General features: G+C 32.6%; 1 protein-coding gene and 1 pseudogene across 1 annotated transcript; one reads left to right on the forward strand and one right to left on the reverse strand.

The window, feature by feature from the left end:
* Positions 1–1,920: 1,920 nt before the first annotated feature.
* LOC137820068 (putative transcription elongation factor SPT5 homolog 1) lies at positions 1,921–11,759 on the forward strand. The gene is made up of 22 exons (XM_068623848.1): positions 1,921–2,357; positions 6,263–6,501; positions 6,589–6,735; positions 6,821–6,979; positions 7,058–7,141; positions 7,255–7,325; positions 7,411–7,765; positions 7,864–8,019; positions 8,121–8,218; positions 8,312–8,360; positions 8,444–8,596; positions 8,686–8,829; positions 8,926–9,016; positions 9,122–9,280; positions 9,357–9,402; positions 9,488–9,582; positions 9,700–9,778; positions 10,111–10,165; positions 10,258–10,372; positions 10,473–10,616; positions 11,216–11,313; positions 11,464–11,759. The coding sequence occupies exons 1-22, from the start codon at positions 2,048–2,050 to the stop codon at positions 11,707–11,709; spliced, it is 3,093 nt and encodes a 1,030-aa protein (XP_068479949.1). The 5' UTR covers positions 1,921–2,047; the 3' UTR covers positions 11,710–11,759.
* A 1,421-nt stretch (positions 11,760–13,180) lies between these two features.
* Positions 13,181–14,533, reverse strand: LOC137821089 (pentatricopeptide repeat-containing protein At5g66520-like; annotated as a pseudogene).
* Between the last annotated feature and the right edge of the window lie 1,427 nt (positions 14,534–15,960).

Consider the following 15,960-nt stretch of genomic DNA (forward strand, 5'->3'; position numbering starts at 1 on the left):
TCTTCTTTATTAAATAGTCATTTTTTTGTCTTTTATTTATAATATTATTTTTATATTTCTTTTTGTTATTCTAGTGTTAATATTTTATAATTTATATTTTCTATTTTTTATGTAATATATTAAAATGTAAAAAAAAAATTTAATATAAATTACAAATTATTATTTTTAAACTATTAAAAAAATACCCAATCTAACATTTTTGGAAAAAAAACAAATGACACAATATCTCCAAGAATCCTTGTCAACCTACGCCCTAAGCTTATCAGGGATTCAATAAGACAAAGTACATAGTTTATGAAAAAGGATGTATACTAAATTATCAACAATAATTAATACATGTTGAAAAAAAAAATCCTCCAAGTAAAGGAAAGATAAGACACTTAACACAACTGCTATCAAGTAAGTATATATTCTGATTCTTCTCTATGTTGATTTGTTATAATTTTTTTAATGGGATAATTTATTTTTAATAAATAATTACTTTGAAAAATTAAAATTTTAAAAATAATTATTAAATTATTTAAATTCAGGATCACCATTTTATCAAACCTATTGAGGATAAATAATGTATATTAATTAATTAACTACGTATTAACCATAAGTTATAATTAGGACCATGAAATTTGAACAATTATATGATGTCATTGTGATGATGATTATGTAATTGAATATATATTATAACAATTCACGAATTTAAATGAATCTCAATATTAGAGTCTCTTTGGTTGGCATTGGAGTTAAGATAGATTTGATTTGGCATAGAAGATTCGTACTATTCATGGGAAAATGCAAAAATTGATTTATAATGGTAAATCAAGTAAGATCTCTAAGTCACTCAAAATCACTTCATGTTTTCTAAACAGTTTACACAGTTGTGCTCCTGTATTCTAACAGCACAACAATGTCTCTATACCATCTACGGTGACAGAAAAATGTTATCTGTCACTGAAAATTCGTGTTTATTAATAATTGAGATGTAACTTAATAATAATAAGAAATACAATAACTTAATTTTTTTTGATAAAAAACTAATCTTACTAATAAAAGAAAATGTTAATGAGATTTCAAATCTATATATTTGATGAAAACTTTAATTTATGTGTTTTAATTTGTTTGTTTTAATGAGATTTCATATCTATATATTTTATAAAAATTTATTTTAATTTATTTTGTGTTAAATAATCATTTAATGATAATAAAAATAAGAATCTTATATAAGAAAAGTAAGTAGTACGGAAGAATTGAAAAAAACTAAAAAAATTCAATATAGATTCACCTAATATAATTTTTGATAGATTAATTAGAATATAGAGTGTGTAAAAGGAGAAAAGAAAAAAATAGTGAAATTTGAAGTATGTTATTTAAAAAATGTTATAACTGATAATTTTAAGAAAAAGTTAAGTTATTAAATTTCAAAGATAAAATTAAGAAAGAAAAATTATTAAATTGATACATTAAGCTGATGTTATTTTTCTTTTTTAAAAATTGTACACCAAATAAAAAAATCTTCTATTTTATTGTAGAATATATACATTTATATAATTTATTAAAAAAAATATCAAATAAAAAGACACATTAAAGTTGGTTCAAAAGAATACTTATTCTGTTGGAAACAGGTGTATCCTTTTTTTATGATAAGAAATAAGAAATATAATTATAAATTATAAATAATTGTTAAAATAAAAATTATGAAAATAATGATAAAATGAATTTTTATTATATTATTTTTTATAATATAAATATAACATTTGTGAATAATTATTATAGATAACTTTTACAAATAATAAAATTAATAAAGACAAAATTGGATAATAATTTGTTTACATATGAAACTATGTAATTAAAAAATTACTTATAAAATAAAACACATATGTTTTATTAAAATATAAAAGAGATATATCTCTTTTAGACAACAAAATCATGAAATTGTAATATAATGGTATAGATGGAATATAACAAGGGTAGAATAACAATTAAGTAAATCAATTTGCAAGCACATCAGCAACAACAGGACTCACATCCCAAGTTTAGGGTTTGCGATTGCGGCATGAGCCACCGGGGAATAGACCGGGACGACGACGATGACGATTACATGGATGACGAGCAGGTCGCCGACTTCGAAGAGGAGGAGGACCGCCGAGGGCGCGGCGGCAGGAAACGCAGAAGATCTGGTTTCATTGACGATGACGCAGAGGAGGTAGATGAGGATGAAGAGGAGGAGGACGACGATGACGAGGATTTCGATGCCCGGGGCGGTCGCAGGCGCCAGTACAAGAAGGTTTCCGCTTCCAATTTTTTTGACGAGGAGGCTGTGGTGGATAGCGATGAGGAAGAGGAAGAGGAAGAAGGCGAAGACGGTGCGTTTTTTTTTCTTTTCTCTTTTGTTAATTTGGTTTTCTATTAGATTAGATGATTGAATATGAACTCGGGATGTATGAAGTTAGGTTTGGAACTTCGGATTTATGGTTTGTTTTCTTGTTAGGTGGTTTTGGTTGATTTTAAACTTGATTAGGCTAATGTTATTCATTCCCTTCTGGACGGATCAATGATGTGGTCTGCCTGCTATTCAAATCTTTGCTTTAGATCATATTTGTGTTTAAGTGAATCTATTGTAAATAAATTGTGTTTAAGTGAATCTAATGTAAATGGGAAGGATAACTTTGTTACTTGTTGAAATGATGAGTTACTTGTTTGTAATTCATGAAGTAAATACTTCTTCTCGTGGGGGTTTTTTCAAATTGATATAAAGTTTGAATGAGTAAATTAAGACTCTTTTTTCACACAGACTACACTGATGAAATTGGGAATCAATCTTGTTATTTATGTTTTTGCTTATGATAGAACATCAAATTTGAACTGAAAACATTTATTACATTTACTGAACACGATGAAATTACACACTACAGCGATGGTATTCTGTTTGCATATAATATTTTATAGTCTCAAACTTGCACTTACACTCTTTTTCTCAATTACTCAAATAAACTGCAAAGCGTAACTTTCATATAGCATAACATCCATATAGAAGATTTTGGAGTATGATTTTGGTGTGTGCCCTGTGTATTACTTTCTCAATAACATTGATGCTCGGATTAAGGGTCTGTTTGCTCTCCTTATTTGGGGTTTCCATTTTTCATTGAAAATAGAAAATAATAGATCCATTAATCTCAGATCCTGTAGTCAATTACCATCAAATTAATTCTATGATATTTGATTGATGGGAGTTTTAGTCAGTTCCCATCAAATTGATTATATGATACTTGATTGATTGAAGTTTTAGTCAGTTCCCATCAAATTGATTACGTGATATTTAATTGATGGAAGTTTTGGTGTGACCTAGGCATCATTTTCTCAATAATATCGATGTATGAATTAAGGGTCTGTTTGCTCTCCTTAGTTTCCATTTTAATTGAAAAAAGAAAATACTAGAGAAAATGTGTTTGGCTGTATTTAGAAAATATTTTGTATGATTTTCCTTAGAAGGCATCTTAAAAGTATACATGAAAGAATAATCGTTTCAGCATTTTCTTTCAATGTGAGAAGAAAGAACGTGGTTGCACTAATGTAAATGTTATGTCATTTTATTGATTTTTCATGAGTGCAAAGCTTTCTTAAAATTCTAATTGTTTTTTCAAAACAGAAATACTTCTTTCTTGTACCATATTTCTAATCTTTTCAATATTTGATAAGATTTAACATAGGACAAATTTAATAGAGTGTGTTTGTCTATGCATATTATAGATTTATTTATTGATAAATTATTCAAAGGTATATCTAAGAAAGTGGACTTTTTAACCTAACTCAACTTCACTATACCAATTTATAAGATGAGGTTTGTGTTAAGTTATATACTATAATTTGGGCATATCCCTAGTTGATGTAAGATTTTTAATATCCCTTGTATCAATGACTAGACATCTCAAGCATGAGAATAATTATTTATGGGTGGTCTGATAACGCTCCAATCGTATGTGACACGATATGCCTAACAACTCACAAGCCTTGCTTGGATAGACTATGATACCATCTTAGAAAGTGGACTTTTTAACCTAACTCTACTTCACAATACCAATTTATAAGACGAGGTTTGCGTTAAGTTATATACTATAATTTGGCCATATCCCTAGTTGATGTAAGATTTTTAACGCCCCCTTGTGTCGATGACTAGATATCTCGAGCATGAGAATAATTATTTATGGGTAGTCTGATAATGCTCCACCTGTATGTGACACGATAGGCCAAACAACTCACAAACCTTGCTTGGATAGGCAATGATACCATCTTAGAGAGTGAACTTTAAGCTAAATCTACCTCCTAAGATGGACTTGTAAGGTGATTTTTGCAGTTATAATTTGACCATATTTTTAGTCAATGTGAGATCTTCGACCATATCAGTATATTTTTATTATTTCTAACTTATTTGGAAGCCTTATATAAGAGAAAGTAATGAACTCTTCTTGAAAATGGTTAAACCAAACATTTTCATTTTTTAGAACAAAAAACATTAAATCAGACCAACTATGTTTTCTAAATCTAAAAAAAATTAAATTGAAGATAAAATGTTTCTACAGGCCAAACAGGCCCTAAATTTTCTTTTTGGGACCATTACGATTTTTTGTGGCAATTTTCCTTTAGGATCTTGGTTCTGTTTTAGAAATGAAACTGCCAGTGTAATAGTAACATTGGGTGGTGCGGTATCAATGTTAGTGATGACTGGGGTATAAACAGGATAGAAGTTAACTTGTTTGTGAAATTGGGAGAATATTGGGCTGATGGGATGCAGTATAATCAAGAACCATGGTTGATGTTTTTGATAGGGATGGCAAGGAAAATGCAGTATAACTGTGAGTGATGTCGTGATTATTGTTGGTAGAATGTAGAGGCTTGATAAGTGCATATGGTTAGGTAGTTATCATACCGTTTTTGGATGGTGAGAATCTAAAGAACCTATGACTATGGGTGAGAGTTTCCAGTATTGTAAAATTGATGCAGTACATGTTTGGAATCTTGAATTAAAACAATAATCAATTCACACCTGGGACATCTTTTAAGATTCCAGATGCTAAAATAATTACATCGGAAGCATTTGTTTTAAGATGATTGTATAGGGAGGTCACTGTAATTTAAAAAATCATAGGGGTTGTTATAGGCTTTATGTGTTTACAACTACAATATCAATAATAGTAGCCTCTTTTCTGCTATGTGGGATTTGCTGCATGGATTGAGCAACATCGCAATGTTTACACTAAATCATGTCTATCTATCCACAAAGCGTTTTTATGACATTGCTGATAAGTCCTGAAGGATAAAAATACTGACAGACAACGGTTAAGTTCTTCTTCATGTAGATTCATTGTCATAATTATGTATGAATGTTATTGGCAGTGTTGGGATGCAGTCAGCAAATCATTTGTGGTTCAAAAGTTTCTTCCCTTTTTGAGTAAGGGTTTGGTTTGTGGGCGCTTGTTGTAGTTCAGTTTTTATCGAATTTGTCTTTGATGTGCAACATGGTTTGAGAAAAAAAATGATTTTTGAAATTTGAGACCAAAATCAATTATCGTGGTAGTCAATAAATCAAGTATGTCAATATGGCTCAAAAGCATTTTTGTGGGATCTAGTATTGTAATTGGTACTCTCTGTCTTCTGATTTTTTGGAAAGACAGTCTTCTAAGTGCTGATTAAACAGCATAAAGTTTTCAAAGCACTGTCTGGGGGCTTATTTCCTTCTATTCTTGATTTTGAGAATTATTTCTCAGAATAAAATATCAAAGAATTCATTTGATGAATTGTGTTTTACCACACTTTAATGGAAGTGGTGTTAGTGATGGTTAATGTGACCTTGAAAACATGTTAAAGAAAACATAAACATCTAAGATTTGTTTAAAAACCATTTAGCTCTACAACCAGATTGTATAGAAAGTTTTCAAAAGTATGAAATACAATTAAAACCCCAAATGTGTTTTATTTTTTAGAAAACAGGCCATACAAAAAGAGCTTTCATGAATATAAATACAAAACATATTGATTGCTTTGAATCCTCTCTATCTCCATCTTTGGACATGTCTTGGAATGGATATGTATATTTTATTTTGATGCTACATTTTTTTTCTTGTGACTTAACTTTGGGGGAATGATTGAACTTTATGTGTTTATTTATACTCTGGCTCACATGATTGAGCAGTTCTTAGAATTTTGTCCCAGATACTTGTGTAAAATATATCTATTAGTTATGTAGAAAGTTAACAAATGTTGAAACATCCAGACTTCATTGTTGAGGGTGGAGCCGATCTGCCCGAAGAAGATGATGGGAGAAGGATGCGTAATAGGCGGATGCTGCCACATCACCAAGAAGATCATGAAGATCTTGAAGCTGTGGCCAGAAGCATCCAGGAACGTTATGGAAGGCGCCTAACGGATTATGATGAAGAAACAACAGATGTAGAACAACAGGCTCTTTTGCCGTCTGTGAGAGATCCTAAGCTTTGGATGGTCAAATGCGCAGTATGTCACTATCCTTTTTGTGAAGAAGTTCTTTTTTTTTGCAACCTTATGGGAGCATGTCATGTATTTATATTTTTTTTTCATTAGATTGGTCATGAGAGAGAAACAGCTGTTTGCCTCATGCAAAAGTACATAAATAGGCCATCTGAATTTCAAATCAGATCAGCTATTGCTCTTGATCATCTCAAAAACTATATATACGTGGAAGCAGATAAAGAAGCCCATGTCAGAGAGGTAATGTGATGCAAAATGTCTGGTTCATAAATATCCACTTTATGGATTAAATTGTGTGTTTTTAATGTTATGCATATGCTTTCAGGCTTGCAAAGGTCTACGCAATATATTTGGCCAAAAAATAACTCTTGTCCCAATCAGAGAAATGACTGATGTTCTGTCAGTTGAAAGCAAAGCTATTGATCTTGCTAGGGATACCTGGGTTAGAATGAAGATAGGGACATATAAAGGGGACCTTGCTAAAGTATGTATCACATTTTAGAAAATTTATGATATCATCCATTTTGTTTTCTATATTCACAGTCAAGTGTCTCTTCTATAGGTAGTAGATGTCGATAATGTGCGGCAGAGGGTTACTGTCAAATTAATTCCAAGGATAGACCTACAGGCTCTCGCAAATAAGTTGGTATGAATTTTGCTGTTTTTTGTTAAATTAATATCTTCTACTCGGGTAATGTTTAAATTCCTTGGAAGAAATAGCATGAGTCTATTTTTATACAAATCACTTGTGCCATGCAGGAAGGTAGGGAGGTTGTGAAAAAGAAGGCTTTTGTTCCTCCTCCTCGATTTATGAATGTTGATGAAGCAAGGTATTGCTGGCTCTCTCTATTCTGTTGCTGAAAGTCTTATGTCTTGGAAATCTGTTCTTGATCTGATTAAATTTGTTCTATTCAGGGAACTGCATATCCGTGTGGAGCATAGACGCGATGCCTATGGGGAACGATTTGATGCAATTGGGGGCATGATGTTCAAAGATGGTTTCTTATACAAAACTGTATCAATAAAATCCATCAGTGCTCAGAACATCAAACCTAGTTTTGATGAGTTGGAAAAATTTCGTAAACCGGGTGAGAGTGGAGATGGTGATGTTGCTAGTTTGTCAACTTTGTTTGCAAACAGGAAGAAAGGGCACTTTATGAAAGGTGATGCAATTATTGTTGTCAAGGGTGATTTAAAGAACTTGAAGGGGAAGGTGGAGAAAGTTGATGAAGATAATGTTCATATAAGACCAGAAATGGAGGGACTTCCAGTAAGTATGAAGGAAAATTAACTGGTCATGGTTGTATAGTCTGCCAGTTTTGCATGTTGATGATTGATAATTAATTGGTCACCTCTTCATTTTGTCAGAAAACTATTGCTGTAAATGAAAAGGAACTTTGTAAATATTTTGAGCCTGGAAACCACGTTAAGGTTGTTTCTGGTGCTCAAGAAGGGGCTACGGGCATGGTTGTGAAGGTGGAGCAGCATGTCTTGATCTTAATATCTGATACAACAAAAGAGCATGTGAGTTTTAGTCTGTATATGAGATTTGCTGAAAGATTTGTTAATTTCTATTTTCTAATTATATATAGTTCAGAAATGACATAAAAATATCTTCTCTTTAGATCCGTGTATTTGCAGATGATGTTGTAGAAAGTTCAGAAGTAACGACTGGAGTTACTAGAATTGGGGACTATGAACTTCGTGATCTTGTATTGCTAGAGTAAGCCTTTTCTGTTGCCCGAGATTATGGCACTACCATGTTGTCTCTATGATATGGTTCAAAGTTTTCTCACTTCTATTTAATATGGTGCAGTAATATGAGCTTTGGTGTGATAATCCGTGTAGAAAGTGAAGCATTTCATGTCAGTGCCTTAAGGATTCAATTTTTTTTATTATTATAATTTTGAGATGTTTGTCATTATATTAATTGCTGTTGCTATTTTAGGTTCTGAAGGGGATTCCTGACAGACACGAAGTAGTTCTTGTTAAATTAAGAGAGATCAAATGCAAGATAGATAAGAAAATAAGCGTGCAGGATAGATTTAAGAATACAGTTTCATCAAAGGATGTTGTCCGGATTGTTGATGGTTCCAGCAAAGTGAGATTCTGTCTTTTGGCTAGATTTAGCTTTGAAAGATAATATTTTTCATATTTATTTATTTGTTTAATTTATTTAATTTTGGCTAGGGGAAACAAGGTCCCGTGGAACACATATATAGAGGAGTCTTGTTCATCTTTGATCGCCATCATCTTGAACATGCGGGCTTTATATGTGCTAAGGCCCAATCATGTGTGGTAGTGGGAGGTTCACGCTCCAGTGGTGACAGAAATGTAACCAATTTTCCTATTTTAATTTTTGTGAAAGTTTTGTTTTAGGATTTAGCATTGTGATGGTGTTTTACATATTTCATTCCTTTCTTTCTTTAGGGTGATGCCTACTCAAGATTTCCCACTCTTAGAAGCCCTAGTCGTATTCCACCATCTCCAAGGAGGTTTCCTCGAGGAGGGCCAATGGATTGTATGTCTAATTTTTTTTCATGTATTATATGGAACTAGTCTATCATTTTGTTGTACATTTCCTTAAGTAACTTGTCTGATGTTAATTTATCTGGATGTGGTATAGCTGGAGGGAGACATAGGGGTGGGAGGGGGCATGATGGTTTGGCAGGTACAACTGTTAAAGTACGTCAGGGTCCCTATAAAGGTTACCGTGGGCGTGTTATAGATGATAAAGGTGCATCAGTTCGTGTTGAGCTGGAATCTCAAATGAAGGTTGTAACAGGTACGTCTAAGTGGAGAAAACACATGTATTGCAAGTATTTTGGTATTTGCATGGTCGCTGACTTGGTGATTTGCAGTTGACCGCAACCATATATCTGACAATGTGGCTATAACTCCATATCGGTAAGTTATATATGTACATATAATTTGTGAGTCCAAGTATGCATTAGAAGATGTTCAACCATCTGACTTTTATGTGTTCTTCTAGTGATACATCTCGCTACGGAATGGGAAGTGAAACCCCAATGCATCCTTCTCGGACTCCCTTACATCCATATATGACTCCAATGAGAGATCCTGGAGGTTTGATTTTATTATATGGATTTTCATTTAATTTATTTTGTAGGATTAACACTCTCTAGCCTGTTTTTTTGACCTATTGTTATAATTGGTAATTGATAAATGTACTGCTATTCATAGCAACACCAATTCATGATGGAATGAGGACACCTATGCGTGACCGAGCATGGAATCCTTACACTCCAATGAGTCCTCCAAGGTTTGTCCAATTAATGTTGTTCCTTGTTGATTTTCATATACACTGTTCTCTGTTTTACATAGTTTCTGCTTCAATAAAAAGATTTCTTCCTTCCAATTTGTATATGGGGACATTTTTTTGATGTATTTTATCTAACAGGATAAGGTAAAAAAATGTCTTAGTTAATCAACTTCCATGTAGACATTTAATGTCACAAATGGAAGCAATTAGAACTAGAAGGGGTTTATAAGGAATTTTGTAGTTAAAACATTGTTACCTCTGTACAGTCTGTGGCGCTATTTAGTTAGTATCTTTATGTGATGTATGAATTCTGATGGTGAAAATAAAATCAGGGACAACTGGGAAGATGGAAATCCAGGCTCTTGGGGAGCAAGTCCACAGTATCAGGTCAGGAGATTTAGCAGACTTGAGATACTATATGTATGCAACTTCATATTAGGAACTATGTTTATTTTCCTTTCCCATTTCGATCTTTTCAGCCTGGAAGTCCTCCATCAAGACCATATGAAGCCCCGACTCCTGGTGCTGGATGGGCTAGTACACCTGGTGGAAATTATAGTGAAGCTGGAACGCCTCGGGACAGTTCTGCCTATGGTATCGCTACATCTTACCCGTTCAAAACAAATTGTATATATCTATTTTTTATTTTTATGCTAATACTCTATTCTGGGGATGGGGGTTGTATTTTTCACAGCCAATGCTCCAAGCCCGTATTTACCATCAACACCTGGTGGGCAGCCTATGACACCAAGTTCAGCATCTTATCTTCCGGGCACTCCTGGAGGACAGCCTATGACTCCAGGCACTGGTGGTATGGACATGATGTCTCCAGTTTTAGGTAAGTTTGTTTTGTCAATCTTATGATAGAGAAGTTTATTATGTATATTTTATTTTGGCTTATCTATTCAGTTGTGTATTTGATTTCATAATCAAACTGATATACCTAATTTTCTTCATCTATGAATAGTAAAATAACTCATGAGTTTGGTCTTTCAAATGAAGGACGACTAGTGCTAGGTGTCTAGTGTGTCTCAATGATTTACTTTCGTAATTGTTATTCTACACTTGTTATGTTGCATATACTATGAAGATAATTATTACTCCGCACATCGTATTTGTGTTGTCATTGTGTTTCCTCATCTCATTTGATACTCAAAGATGGTGTGGTTATTTTGTCTTTGTCATATTTGTTTAAGATGGTTTTTGGTTCAATTATTTGCATTTCTATTGCGATGGTTTTAGTTCAAAGGTCATATCTTTTATCGTGTCTACCACGGAGACATCCTCGCGAGGATAATTGTTAAACCTTACTACTTTGTACCGAGAATAATAACCCTGGAATTGTTACTTGTACTAATTCAATTGGATCATCCTTAAAAATTTAAAATGTACATTTCATGCTAGTTTTTACCAATTTGCTGGTTTAATTTTTTGTAGGTGGGGACAATGAAGGCCCATGGTTTATACCAGATATATTAGTCAATGTACACAGGGCCGGAGACGAATCTGTTGGAGTTATAAGAGAGGTTCTTCCGGTATGGTTCTTGTACATGTGCTTTAGATTTGTACGATCTTCAAGTAGTGAATATATGCCAAACTAAATCTTTTGAAGCTGTATTTTCGTTCCAATTGCTTGGTTTCCGTCTAATGATCTCATTGACGCTAGCATCTTTTTGTTTCTTCAGGATGGTTCGTACAAGGTAGCTCTTGGATCTAGTGGTAATGGTGAAACGATTACAGCCCTTCCTAATGAAATGGAGGCTGTGGTACCAAGAAAATCAGACAAAATAAAGATTATGGGTGGGGTATTACGTGGTGCCACTGGGAAGTTGATTGGTGTAGATGGTACTGATGGAATTGTAAAGGTAGATGACACGTTGGATGTCAAGATTTTAGACTTGGTTCTTTTGGCAAAATTAGCTCAATCATGACAAGGTTATGTAGAGATAGTACTTAATGTCATTTTTTTACTGTTGTGAGAGCTTTCGCCTGTGTGTCTATATAAATATGCTCCCTGCAGTGCTCAATTTCAACTTGGTTAGCTTAATATGTTAAAATCCCACTACGCAAGGATATTTACTTCTACCAAATACTAGTTTCTCCCTTAATATTAGGGAAACTGAAAAATAAAAAAACAGGGATGGTATCTTTTAGGTATCACTAACTAGAATCGATGTACCAGAACATATTTGGAAATGTCGATGCAGAAAAATATTTTTCACAAGCTTTAATTTTGTCATTCCTGCATGACGTGATGAACTCGTTGAGATATTTGACTGTCAAAAAGTGAAAATAAAATATTTATTTATCTTTATGTAAATTTTTAAAATGAAATATTTTTAAATCGCTTTTACGCATAATCTACTTATTAAATGTGATTATGTTATATCACAATTGATTAGATCATAATCATAGCAATTATAATATAATATATTAATAATAAAAGACTCTTTTAAATAATTAATAATAAAGTCATAAAAAATTATCTATAACAATATATTATTGAATATATTTTTTATACACAATTTCTTACTATTTACACTTTAAATGACTATTTTTAATTTTTATAATTATTTCTAACAATTTTTTTTATAGTTTATAATATATTTTTATTTAGTAATAACAATTATTTAGTAAAGGTTAATATTTTATATATAATACTTTATTTTTTAATAAATAAAAACAATTTATTTATTTATACAACAACATATTATACATAATAATGACTACCTAATTTTCTAATAATAAATTTATATGTATATTTAAAATTAGATAGTATTATTTTTATATTTTTAGTTAATGATTTATAAAATAATAAATTATATATTTTTTAACGTAGTATAAATGTAGTATTTACCACCACAAAGTCAAACTTTACAGTGGTGCTTGCTGCAAACAAAATAAAAAAAATGTGTTATACCATGTCCCTTGAACATAACATTTTATATTTGTCATGGACTAAAATAAATATTTTTTTACATAAATCACGTTGACAAATATATAGAGAGGACCATTTTGTAAAACATATATATTCGAAGAGAGCAAGGAGAAAAAAAAGAAGCTTGAACAGAGAATACAAAGAAAGCAATTCATGACAGTTTAAAACGCAACAAATTGTTTTTGTTGAAAGTTAAAATAATTATCGACAGTTTTAAATCATAAAAATCATTAACCTGAATTTTTGTTAATGTTGACACTAATTATTTTAAAAAAAGGTTAATTTTTTTTAAAAATAAGACTAAACTGGACATAAAACAAAAGACTAAAGCCAGAATTTAATCTAATTTACTGTGTATTTTCTTTTCTAATAAACACTTTTTTTACTTGTTTCGGAAAAGTAGGCTAGCCTTTGCTAACAAAACAGAACTAAGGTTAGACTTTATTTATATACAGAACACTAAATTTGAGTGAATAGGATGCTAATACTAGCCTTGCAATTTATGGAATCATATATAACCGTAGAAGCTACTGCAAGCAAAGCTTTAAACCATTAATTCTTACTGATTCAGATAAATGAATGCTAGCATATAATTTTTGACATTTGAACACGGATGACTTACCAAAAATCTCGGCAAGAACATGATCCCTTGCTAAAATGGTGAAACCGACTTCCATGGCAATACATCTATCAAAGAAACCTGAAACGTGCTTCATGAAACTATGACAGTCATAACAAATCCTAAGGTTCTTGATGATCCTAATGGTCTTTCTATCCCTATGATAGAGAAGAACAAAAGCCACTGCTAATTTCACACATGCCCCAAGCAAAGTCCTCCAAATAATCGAATTTGGCTTAACATGCATCCTCTCCACAAACTCAAAAGCTTCAAGCATCTTGCCTGCGCGGCCAAGAAGATCAACCATACAACCATAATGCTCAAGCGTCGGTTCAACACCATACTTACTCCACATGTCCTGAAAAACCTGCTGCCCCTCCTCCACAAACCCACCATGACTACAAGCCACCAAGGCACCCATAAAAGCAACACAGTCAGGCTTCAAACCAGACTCCACCATATCATAAAAGGCCTCTAAAGCCTCCCTACCATCTCCATGAATGGCAAGCCCGTTAATCAGCGCAGTCCATGTTACCACATTCCTGTGAGGCATTTCATCAAACGCCTTTAACAGAACGATCAATGTCCCCGCATCGATAATAGATGTTAATAAGTGCAGTACCTAAAGGAACAGTAAGGTTAAGCTTAGTTCTGGAAATAAAAGCGTGAAGCCAGATACCTAATTCCAAGGCACCTAAGCTCGAAACCGCAGATAGCACACAAAGCATGATGACCCCGTCGGGTAGGATATCAGTGTGGCGGAGCTGCATTTGTTGGAAGAGCGTAAGGGCTTTATTCAGGAACCCGTGTTTGGCGAAAGAGGAGATTAAAGAGGACCATGAGACCAAGTCTGGGTGGGAGATTTCGTGGAACAGTTTAAGGAAGATGTGGAGGGAGCCGGTGCCGGAGGTTCCATATGAGTTTAAAAGGGCGTTTTGGACGTAAATGGAGGAGTGGAAACCGAGTTTGAGAAAAATGGAGTGGATGTTGGTGCGGTGCATGTGGGAGAAGAGGGCGAGGGCCAGGGAGGGAGCGTGGACTGCCAGGTGGCGGATAATGGGGAAACGGAGGAGCACTGAGGCGGCATAACGCGCGGTGTCAGGTGGTGATGGCAGTGGAGAATGAAGGGACACAGAGAGAGGTTGTACACTCTCTTCATGTTCAACTAGTATCTTCATCCTTAGCTCTTGTATGCTACACTTCTACTTCTAAAACTTGTAAGATATTCTAAGTGTAAAGTCGCCAATCATATTAAAAAGTAAATAAAGTTAAAATAATAAAATAATTTTGTATAACGTTCAATAAATAGATCTAAAATATTAAAAATATATTTAGTAATTATAAAGTGTTAAAACTAAAAGTTCTATTTAGTAATTGTAAAGTGTTAAAGTATAGTCTTTTTATTCAATAATTAAAGAAACTGAATCTAACTTTATCATCGAAGTACCTTGCAGGTACAAACACTCAAGTGAGAGTGAGCATGGACCCAATAACTAAGAGTTAATACAAATCCAACAATCGAAAGATAGCCCAAATTCAGTAGCTGAGAGGAAGCCCAAGCCCAAATAGGAGAGTCCAAGTCAATTGATCTAGTAACCGAAGCCCAAATCATCAGTGAAAGACCTTTCACCGAGGAATCGAGAGGAGGAGAAGTTAGTTGCTTCAAAAGCCCTCTAAGAACATTTGAGTGGATTGTGAGGATTAGAGAGGATGTATATGAGATTGTTTGGATTGAGAGATGATAAAGTGGATTTGTGAAGATGATTTATTGAAATTTGTGAATGATGTGATAATTGAAAGAGAATTTAGAAATTAGTTTAAAGGTGTAAAATGTAAGTTTATAAGTTTATCCTTGCTATTAAAAACATATTTAAATAATAAATTATGATATATTTTTGTGTGTAGGTTTGGATTAATTAAATTTTTCTAATATATAATATCCATAATTACTTGTATTTCTTAATGAAAATTAAAAAAAAAAATTGTGTTAAATTTAAATAAATTTTAAAATTTATGAAAATAATATTTATTATTATATACATTTGTTATTTTATATACTTATATATATTTTGTTGACATTATAATTTTATTTTATTATTTTCATTATTTATAATTAAATATTTTTGGAATTGCTAAATAAATTTGTGTAATATTTAATTTTGTATATTGTAATAAAATTCATGCACAAGGGTATTTTGGTAAAATGTAATAATCTTACATGTGATTAGCACAAATCTCTTCATTTGTGTAAAGAATGGAAAAAGGTTTTGACCATCTCCCCCATTCATTCTCTCACTCTCAAAATCAGTGAAACAAATACAAAAAGCATTTTCTCTCCCTCCCTCCTCATTACACATATCTAAAAACAAACACAATATACATCTCATATGTTTTTAGTGTTGTGAGAGTTTTGGCTTGTGTATCTATATAATATGCTCCCTGTAGTAAGATCATTATCAGAGGTAAGTAATAGTCCTTGCCCGGGTGTCCCTTTGATGTCCTAGTGTGTTTGTTAAAAAGTTTGCTAATAATGATTTCGTTATCCTGTTGTTGTATGTTGACGACATGCTTATTGTTGGGAAATATATTTCCATGATCAACCGGTTGAAGAAGCAATTGAGTGAG

Source organism: Phaseolus vulgaris, chromosome 9 (assembly GCF_000499845.2).
Source record: "Phaseolus vulgaris cultivar G19833 chromosome 9, P. vulgaris v2.0, whole genome shotgun sequence".
NCBI lineage: Eukaryota > Viridiplantae > Streptophyta > Magnoliopsida > Fabales > Fabaceae > Phaseolus > Phaseolus vulgaris.